This window comes from Sorex araneus, chromosome 9, assembly GCF_027595985.1.
Source record: "Sorex araneus isolate mSorAra2 chromosome 9, mSorAra2.pri, whole genome shotgun sequence".
NCBI classification, from domain to species: domain Eukaryota; kingdom Metazoa; phylum Chordata; class Mammalia; order Eulipotyphla; family Soricidae; genus Sorex; species Sorex araneus.
This window is the reverse complement of record NC_073310.1, coordinates 44,884,728-44,894,833: the sequence shown is the minus strand read 5'-3', so window position 1 is coordinate 44,894,833 and position 10,106 is coordinate 44,884,728. Positions and strand designations below refer to the sequence as shown.

The 10,106-nt window shown below is 58.4% G+C and overlaps 1 protein-coding gene across 1 annotated transcript in view; it reads left to right on the top strand.

Moving 5' to 3' along the window:
* Positions 1–10,106, top strand: part of CAPN2 (calpain 2) — a 56,298-nt gene that overhangs the window by 31,780 nt on the left and 14,412 nt on the right. Inside the window, exons 4-11 of the mRNA XM_004605413.2 lie at positions 109–242; positions 2,211–2,379; positions 3,839–3,922; positions 4,893–4,978; positions 6,221–6,295; positions 6,890–7,050; positions 8,293–8,462; positions 9,956–9,967. Of these exons, the coding sequence (XP_004605470.1) occupies positions 109–242; positions 2,211–2,379; positions 3,839–3,922; positions 4,893–4,978; positions 6,221–6,295; positions 6,890–7,050; positions 8,293–8,462; positions 9,956–9,967 (891 nt within the window). The remainder of the gene's footprint in view (positions 1–108; positions 243–2,210; positions 2,380–3,838; positions 3,923–4,892; positions 4,979–6,220; positions 6,296–6,889; positions 7,051–8,292; positions 8,463–9,955; positions 9,968–10,106) is intronic.

Genomic DNA, 10,106 nt, shown 5'->3' with positions numbered 1-10,106 from the left:
GGCCACTCCCCGGAGGGACTGGGTGGGGGCGGGAGGGAGCCGGAGGCACAGGCTCTGGGGGGCCACTCTGCCCCCGCCCCTCCCGACCCCGTCTTGGCTCTGCCGCAGTTCTGGCAGTACGGCGAGTGGGTGGACGTGGTGGTGGACGACAGGCTGCCCACCAAGGACGGGGAGCTGCTGTTCGTGCACTCGGCCGAGGGGAGTGAGTTCTGGAGCGCCCTGCTGGAGAAGGCGTACGCCAAGTAAGTGCCCCCGACCCTCACACCCACCCCCCCTCCCCCCACCCCCCTCCCCCACTCCCCCCCATCCCCTTTCCCCCCCACCTGCCCACCACAGCCCCCGCTGGAACCTGAGCCCCATCCACACACCTTCCAGTCCGGGCCCAGAGGACTCCTCTGACCGACTCTGGCTGCAACTCCAAGCAGCTCATGCGTGCTGGCGCCTGGCCCCTGAGGAATTACAACAATTGCCATTCCCTATTGTTGCTGTTAGAGTTGTTACTGTTGCAAGGACCACACCTGGCAGTGCTCAAGGGCCACGTGGTGGCAGGGATCAAACTCAGAGCCTCACACGTGCTGGACTCTACCACTTGGCCCGCATCCCTGGACAGTGACTGCCTTGCTTACTTGCATACTTGCTTGTTTGGGGTCCCAATCCTAGCGGTGCTCTGGGACTATTCCTGGTTCTGTGCTCAGGAGTGGCCCCTGGTGGTGGTGCTGGGGATTTGCAACCTGATAGACCCTGTTCAAGGCAAGCACTGTGCCATCACTGGTTCTCAGGATTGCCATTTTTAACCAAATGTGCAGGATTGCGGAACACCCCGCAGGGCTTCGGAAGACCTCTATTTTCTTGGCAGATCATATCATTTTTGTTAGCTAAGTGCAGCAAAGACTTTTCGCCAAAGGGCAGATGTGCACACTGCAGCGCTAGGAAAGCCGTGGGAGCATGCCCAGAGATGTGCTGATTAGGCAGAACCCCTCGTCACACGCGGGAAGCCCCATCGTTAGCGGGCTTGCAAATCACAGTGCTTCCGATGCAAAAATGAATCTCCTTTTAGAAAAGTCACTGGAGGTGCTTTAAGGGCAGTGGGGGAGTCTTGGGCACTTTGGTGGTGGGAAGGTGGCAGTTACAGTAACTTGGTGCATTAGAAAGCAGTGACACTATTGTATCCAGATTACTTAAAGTATAATACAGAGGAAGGAAGGAAGGAAGGAAGGAAGGAAGGAAGGAAGGAAGGAAGGAAGGAAGGAAGGAAGGGAGGGAGGGAGGGAGGGAGGGAGGGAGGGAGGGAGGGAGGGAGGGAAGTGGGGGAGGGAGAGACGAAAAGAGAGGAGAGAGAGAGAAAGAGAGAGAGAGAGAGAGAGAGAGAGAGAGAGAGAGAGAGAGAGAAGTTTCCCAGTATATTTCCCCAGTGTCCCTGGTCGAGCTTGTCCAGCAGGCCGCTGGTGAGCCTTGGACACTCGGCTTTAGAGATTTCTGCCCCTGCCAACCTTAGGCAGGGATCAGGGCCGTCTGCCACGCCCAGTGTGAGACTCAGCCGCAACCCTAAGTCTCATGGTTGAAAGCAGAGGTGGAGGAACCTCTGCATGCCCACCTGGACCCCGAGATCACATGCCGCCCGCACACCTCCAGCACAGGGCCCGGGGCAGGGTGGCTGCCCATGACGGCACTGTCCTTGGCATAAAGGCTAAACACCCAGGAGCCCTCCTCCGCTCTCCTGCCAGGATCAAAGGGAGCGGCTGGCCGGCCGAAGGGATTTTCGCCCAGGGCCTTCAACTCCAGCTACTGGAGATTTTTCCAAAGCATCACAACTGAAGGGCAAGGGGGTTAACTCAGGGGTCGGGCCATGTGCTTTACATTTGCAAGACCCTGAGTCCAATCACCTGCCTTCCTCGCGCCCTGCGCCCCCCCCCCCACTGCCCAGAGCAGCGTCAGCACCCACAGACGCAGGCATTGAAGCGTCTGACCGAGTTGTCGGAGTACGCTGGGAGTGGCACTGCGTCTCCCGAGCACTCCCTGGGGGGGCGTCGCCCCTCACCGAAAGGCTTCACAGAATGCTGGGGAAGGGCGAGCTGTTGGAGACGCCCCCTGGCCTTCGTGGGCATGCACGGAGTTCTCAGAGCATCCAGCAAAGACGGGGTGAGGGGAGGGAGGCATCTGCAGGGGGCGGTGTGGCACCGGCTGCAGCAGCGTCTCCCCCCACACCCCAGGATCAACGGGTGCTACGAAGCCCTTTCTGGGGGGGCCACCACCGAGGGCTTCGAGGACTTCACAGGCGGCATCGCAGAGTGGTACGAGCTGAACAAGGCCCCACCCAACCTGTTCCGGATCATCCAGAAGGCCCTGCAGAAAGGGTCCCTCCTGGGCTGCTCCATCGACGTGAGTCAGCCCCCCCGCCCCCCGCCGACACCTCTGTCCAGCCCCCCCCCCCCGGCCCCGCAATCCCAGGTGGCCTGACTGCATGACTGCAGCCCGGACTATCCGGACCCTCGTCCCCTGTCCCCACCCTCAGCTTCTAGTGAAATCACCCTTTCAGGACACAGGGTCCCTGAGAATCCCCTTCCCTCTGCCGGGTCCCTCCAAAGGACCATACCAAACATTACAGCCCCCCAAATGGCAGCAGGAAAGATCTCTCACCCAGAGACGCCTGCACAGAACCCCCTCACCCACCGTGTGTGCCAGTCACGGTGCCGCAAATCAAGTTTGAAAAGAAAGGAATTTGGGGGCCAGAGCGATAGTACACTGGGTAGGGCGCTTGCCCTTGCCCTCGGCAGACCCAGGTTTGATCCCCGGGTCCCGTATGGTCCCCGACCACGCCGGGAGTAATTCCTGAGTGCAGAGTCAGGAGTTATCCCTGAGCACTGCTAGGGGTGGCCCAAAAGAGAACAAATAAAAGAATTCTATGGGGGCTGGAGCGATAGCACAGCAGGTAGGGCGTTTGCCTTGCACGTGGCCGACCCGGGTTCGATTCCCAGCATCCCAAACGGTCCCCTGAGCACAGCCAGGAGTAATTCCTGAGTGCAAAGCCAAGAGTAACCCCTGTGTATCGCCAGGTGTGACCCAAAAAGCAGGAAAAAAATTCTATGGAATAAAGGCATAAAAATTAAAAATTGGGGGGCAAAAAAAAAAAACCAGTAAGATTTCTGCCAGCACCGGAAGGACCCAGCTCCTCAGGCTAGCTGCTGGCCACCTCTCCTGGGGCAGGCAGGCAGCCAATATCTGTCCCCAACGGGCCACCAGGCCAGGGCCATGCCCCGCTCCTGGGCCCTGTCCAATCCGGGCACTGTCCCCCAGGGGACAAGCCCAGCCCTAGAGGCCTAACTCGCTGACTTTGAGCAGAGATTTGCACTTTCCCCACAGACCAAAGACAGCAAAATGGCCGTTTGTCCCACAGCCCTTCTTCCACCTGCCCAGCTCTCCCCGGCCACGAGAGGAAGGGACCTGGAGGAAGCTGGGGCAGAACAGGGGCAAATGCTGAGCACAGGCCCTAAAGCAGGCCCTGCGGGGGGCTGGGCACATCTGGGTCCAGCGGGGCCCAGTATGGGTCCTGAGCTGCCCTCCCCAAGCCCCTCGGCCTGCAGGCGCAGGTGTTGGGGTGCCCCATACCCTCCATTCTAGCCGCTCAGCCCTGCACCCTGCACCCTCCTCCCCATCCTTCCACAGGGCTGGCTGTCCGGGTGCTGCTAAGAGGGAAGGGGAGAGGATGCACCCTCCGTGCTGGCTCCCGGGGTGCTGTGGGAGGGACGGGAAGAGGGTGCACCCCCTGGGCTGGCTCCCGGGGTGCTGTGGGAGGGACGGGAAGAGGATGCACCCCTGGGCTGGCTTTCTCGTCTCCCAGATCACCAGCGCGGCCGACTCGGAGGCGGTCACCTTCCAGAAGCTGGTGAAGGGCCACGCATACTCCGTCACTGGAGCCGAGGAGGTGAGGCTGCAGGGAGCTTCCGGGCGCGTTCTGACTCGAACACACGTGGTGTGGGCCCGGGACTGCGCGGGGTGTATCCCATCTCCCGCCCCCGCGCCCCCCGGCCACTCCATTCCCGCCGTCCACTCGGAGCTGGGCCGAGAGTGCGGGCAACGCGGCCCTCTGCTGCCCTCTGCCGGCCGCCGCGCGCCTGGCCGCTCCCGCGACGCGGACCCCTTCTGGCCTGCAGTGGGGCACTTTGCGACTGGCAGGCCTTGACACCCCTGAGGATTTCTCAGCTTTCCCAGCTGCTCTCGTAATAGGCTTCCTGCCCCTGCTCCGGGCTGGCTCGCCTCTTACCAGCCGCGGGCCCGAGAGTGACGCGGGGAGGCCCCAAGTTCCAGCCCTGCACCCCGCCCCTGCCCCTTGGGCCCTGAGCATTGACCCGGGGCCAAGACATTAAGTAAAGTAATAAAAATCCTGATAGCCACTGTGGCTGCTGCGACCGAGTGCCAAGACCATCCTCGTCACACTGTCATAAGCACGCAGCTTGCCTTACTGTTTACAAATATTACGATTATAAATATTAAGGAACCCCAGAGTAGCAAGAATAATAATTATCATAAATATAACGATTAGTATTCAAATAAACACATGCTGTCGAGTTATATAAAATAGATATTTATGTAAATATACATAAATATATGTGCAAATAGTGTGTCCCTTATGTCCAATATTAAATATTGGTACAATATACAAGGTACAATATATACAATATGCAAGGTACAATATACTCATATGTTATATATGAGTATATGATATATGATATATAATATATGAGTATAGTATACTCATATATACTGCATATAACTAATGTACAATTAGCAAGATTAATTCTGACTGTATTGATATAATACTGTTCAGGGACCCAGTGCCACTGCACACCTGGGCCTGACCTGTCCCCACTCCGCGCCGGCTCTGTCCCCTGCAGGTGGACAGCCGAGGGAGCCTGCAGAAGCTGATCCGCATCCGCAACCCCTGGGGCGAGGTGGAGTGGACTGGGAAGTGGAGTGACAAGTGAGTGGCCACGAGGGGCGAGGGGGCCAAGAGGACAGGGGTTCTTCCGCTGCTCTGAGGGGTCCCAGCGGCCTCCTAAGTCTATCCAGCACCTCCCAGCAGCCTGGATGTCCTGGGTGTCCCTCTCCTGCCTCAGGTCCCCCAGAGCGTGCTCTGTTCTGAGGGGTACTCCCGAGACCAGAGACAGCCCAGGCTTCTGTCTGTGAAGATTCTGGGTGAAATCTCGGATCATCAGTCCAGGTCTTCTCCCTGCCCCTCTCCTCCTCCTCCTTCCCCTCCTCCTCCTCCTCCTCCTCCTCCTTCGCCTCCTCCTCCGCCTCCTCCTCCTCCTCCTCCTCCACCTCCTCCTCCTCCTCCTCCTCCTCCTCCCCCCTCCTCCCCCTCCTCCCTCTCCCCCTCCTTCCTCTTCTTCCCCTCTCCTTCTCTTCTCCTCCCCCTCCCCCTTCTCCTCCTCATCCTCTTCCTCCTCCTCCCCCTCCTCCCCCCTTCCTCCCTCTTCCCCTCCTCCTCCCCCTTCTCCTCCCCCTCTTCCTCTCCCTCCTCCCTTCCTCCTCCTCCCTCCTCCTTTTTTCTTCCTCCTTTTTCCTCCTCCTCCACCTTCTCCTCCACCTCCTTCTCTTTCTCCTCCTCCTCCTCTTCCTCCTTTTTGTAGTCCTGCCCCTCCTTCTCCTGCCCTGTCCCCTCTCCTGCTCTCCCCCCTTCTCCCCCTCCCTCTCCTCCTTGTCCTCTTTATGGTCCTCCTTCTCCTCCTCACCTCCCTTCCTCTCCTTCTCACTCTGGCACCTCCAGTTCTGTGTCCCCTTCCCTGCCCGTTCCTGGCGCCTTTCCCTCCCCAGGCAGACAGCAGTGCCCTCAGGCCTGTGGCAGAGGCCCAGATGAGCTGCTTCTCTTTCAGTTTTTCAGTCGTCCTGGAAAAAAGAACTGGGCCAGCAATGCAGTCTCCCCCACCCCGCCCCCTCCCTCCGCACACATTCTCTCTGTCTCTCTCTCTCTCTCTGTATCTCTCTGTCTCTGTCTCTGTCTTTGTCTCTCTCTAGCTCTCTGTCTCTCTCTGTCTCTGTCTCTCTGTCTCTTTCTTTGTCTCTGTCTCTCTGTCTCTGTCTGTCTCTGGTCTTCCTGCTCCCTGCAGCTCTCATTTCCTGTCCTCCTTTCTGTGGTCTGCGCCCTCCGAGGCAGGCGACAGAGAGTGTCCCTGGTCTCCAGCCCCGTGTCCCATGCCTCTCCTGTTGCTTGGTTTTCCAGCTGCCCCAACTGGAACACTATCGACCCAGAGGTTCGGGAGAGGCTGACCATGCGTCAGGAAGACGGGGAGTTCTGGTAAGCTTGTGGGGCAGCGGGGGCTGCTCCAAGGCGCGTGCTGGACCATGTGCGAGAGGCCTTGGCCAGGGCCAGGGATGTGGGGTCCTGCTTCGGGTGGTGTTTTCCAAGTTTCCATTGGTGCACCCCAAACTGAGCAGCTCCCTAAGGAAGGCTGAGAAGGCCGGAGAGATAGTCCAGGGGTGGGTGCTTGCCTTGTGCCCACCCGAGTTCCATCCCCAGCACCCCAGCACCATCCGGAGTGATCCCAGAGCACAAGCCCAGGACTAGGCCGAGGACTGGGGGCGAGGGCCAAACGACGCCCAGGCCCCCCAAAAAATGATGGCCAAGAAGAATTGCTGCTGTTAGGTCAGACCTCAGAGAAAACGGGGAGAGATACGAGCCGCTGCCCTCGGGTCTGGGCCCCTCTGAGGCCCCCCACGTCCATCCGCCAGTCGAACTGGATGAGTTTCCACACGACGCTCCAGTATGTGGTTGTGTCCCGGCAGCAGAGAGCGCTAAGGAACTGGTTCCATCACCCAGCCCGGGGGTCTGTCTGCTGGCCGCCCCTGGGAGCGTCCTCTGGTAACCCGGCTCTGTGCCTGCTCTCGCCAGGATGTCCTTCGGCGACTTCCTGAGGCACTACTCCCGCCTGGAGATCTGCAACCTCACCCCCGACACGCTCACCAGCGAGTCCTACAAGAAGTGGAAACTCACCAAGATGGACGGCAGCTGGCGGCGGGGCTCCACCGCGGGCGGCTGCAGGAACTTCCCGAGTAAGGCGGGGCAGGGCGCGTGTGAGTGTGTGTGTGTGTGTGTGTGTGTGTGATGTGTGAACAATGCGATGTATGTATGTGTGATGTGTGTGAATGTATGAGTGTATGAGTGATGTGTATGTGTGCTGTGTGTGTGTGAGTTTGAGTGTGTGATGTGGGTGATGTCTGAGTGTGAGTGTCTGGTGTCTAACATGTGTATGAGTGGGCGATGTCCGTTTATGTGTGTATGTCTATGAATGTGTGATGTGAGTAGGTGTGATGTGTGTGAGCCTGAGTGTGTGTATGTGCAGTGTGTACGTGTGTGTGTGAGCATATGTGTGTGCATGTGTGTGCGTGCTGCCCCTCATACCCCCACACCCCAGTCTCTCTCCCACCTGCTAGATCAGGAATCAACTAGTTCTTTCAAGGGCCCGCTAGCAAATGCTTTTGGCTTTGAGAACCATTCATTCTGTCCGGGTGGGGAAACTTTATCCTGCGAGGAGCCATCTGGATATTTATGGCATCATTCACAGGCCACACAACACGAGCAGATGGACACAGAGCAGCTGACAGGCAGTGTCCCTGCCAGGGCCAGACCCCGGGGTTTTGTGGGCCTGTTAGGGATGTTCCGGCCGTGCTCCAGGGCGGTCCCTCCACTCTACTGTGGTAGCAAGTGGGCGGGGCCATGTCCCAATAAAGTTTTATTTATAAGAACAGTCTGCCCGCAGCCCCATGCTCCTCATTTGCCAGCTCCTACACGAGGTGTTGCCTTCTCTCACACTTAGTTTTACTCCACTCAGCTGGGAGGGAGCCAGCCTAACTCTCCTTCAACATGGATGAGCTTTTGGACCGTCCTTTGTAAAGCAGGTTCTCGAAGAGCAGAGGGCAGAGATCTCTGACCTCCAAGGGTTCAGACCCGGACGGACAAGGACCCAGAAACTGTGTGCGAATGTTTCTGGGCCCCTGTGGGGACCTGAGAGCACTCAGCCTCCTCCACCCTAAATCTGACACCCGGGAGAATGCCTCCGTTCCCACGCCCTGCCCAGGGCGGCTCCCCTGCTCTGTGCTCCCCTCCCCTGGGCACCCCTGCTCAAGCGGGTCCCAGGTCGCGTCACTCCCCAGCCCCTCTGATCTGGCCACAGATACTCTTTGGAGTTTCGTTTTGTTTTAGAATTAATTTATTACTGAACCACCAGGAGATACACAGTTACAAAGTGGTTCGCGATTGGGTTTCACTCATACACTGTCCCAACGCCCACGCAGACACGTTTTGGATGAACCCCCAGTACCTCATCAAGCTGGAGGAGGAGGACGAGGACCAGGAGGACGGGGAGAGCGGCTGCACCTTCCTGGTGGGCCTCATCCAGAAGCACCGGCGGCGCCAGCGGAAGATGGGCGAGGACATGCACACCATCGGCTTCGGCATCTACGAGGTGAGGCGGGGGTCGCTAGCACAGCAGGGCCTGGAGGTGAGGGCCAGAGAGAGAGCACAGGGGTCAGGCACCTGCCTGGCCTGAGACAATCCCAGGTCAACCCTCAGGAGTGATCCCTGAGCACCACCAAGTGGGGCCTCAAACAGCTCCCCCCATTAAAAATAAAAATAACTCAGCAGAATACTGCCCAGCCATCGGGAGAAATGAAGTCATGAAATTTGCTTATAAATAGACATGCTGAGTGAAATGAGTCAGAGGAGAGGGACTGACGTAGAATGATTGCACTCATTTGGAGGATATAAAAAGCATAGTATGAGGCTATTATCCGAGGACGGTAGACATGAGGGCCAGGAGGACTGGCCCCCAGTGGGAAGTCCGCCACAAGAGGGGGGAGAGAGGGCAGTTGGGATAGAGAAGGGACCACTATGACAATGACAGTTGGAAATGGTCACTCTGGATGAGAATTGACCAAGGAGGTAAAGGGATATACAGGATAACCTTTCAGTGCCTGTATTGCAAACCATAACGCCCTAATGGAAAGAGTGTGTGTGTGTGTGTGTGTGTGTGAGAGAGAGAGAGAGAGAGAGAGAGAGAGAGAGAGAGAGAGAGAGAGAGAGAGAGAGAGAGAGAAGTGTCTACCGTAGAAACCAACTGGGGGTGGAGGGGTGGCAGGGGGAAACTGAGGACATTGGTGGTGGGAAATGTACACTGGTGAAGGCATGGGTGTTGGAACATTGTGTGACCAAAACCCAAGCATGATCTACTTTGTAACTGTGCATCTCACAGTAATCTAATATTAATAATTGAATAAATAAATAAATGAATAAAAATAACTGGAGCTGCCCCGCCAGAGAGGACAGCAAAGCCAGCAGCCCAGCTGTCCCTGGGGCAGTCACGTGGGAAGGTCCCTGCAGTTGGCTGGTCACTGGGCAGGGTCCCCACTGCCAGGCTCCCGGAGTCCCGCCCTTTCCAGCTGCCTCCCCCTCCCCCACCCCCCGTTTCCCTTCTCCCGTGACCCAGACCTGGCTCTGTGAAGCTCATCAATCTCCAGCGCCCAGAGAAGATGCAGACCGAGACCAGAGTACTCTGAGTCTCATCAGAAAAGCGTTGGCAGGCCGGAACTGAGCCAAGGAGGCAGCTGGTCAGCACCCAGCCCGCTGTGGCCCGGAAGTAGGAGAACTCGGGTCGGGAGACCCTGGGCCGTCCTGTTTCCTGCCGGGCATCGGCTGCCCCACGGACACTGGCCCCGAGCCTCTTCCTTTCATCCTGCACCAAACCCCAGAGCAGCCCGGCCCCGCCACGGCCACGCGGACTGATGGCTCCGTTTGTTTCCCGTGTGGAAGTGCTCTGAGCCGCTTGTCGAATCGCCTCGTTGGTGCCATCTGAGTCACTGAAGGCGCCAGGGCCAGGAGGGGGCATGGCGGGCGGTGAAGGCGCGGCTGCCTGCTTCTCTCTGGGTGCTGACGCCGGCGTGTTCTTCTTTATCTCGGCAGGTCCCCGAGGAGGTACGTGTGGCGGCAGGTCCCCGGAGGTTCTGGTCCACTGGCAAGTGAAAGTCTTGCACGTCCCCTTCCAGGGGTCTGTGAAGCTTGGGCAGGGGGGCGGTGGCCAAGAAGGACAGGCCCGGCCCTCTGGGACCCCAGG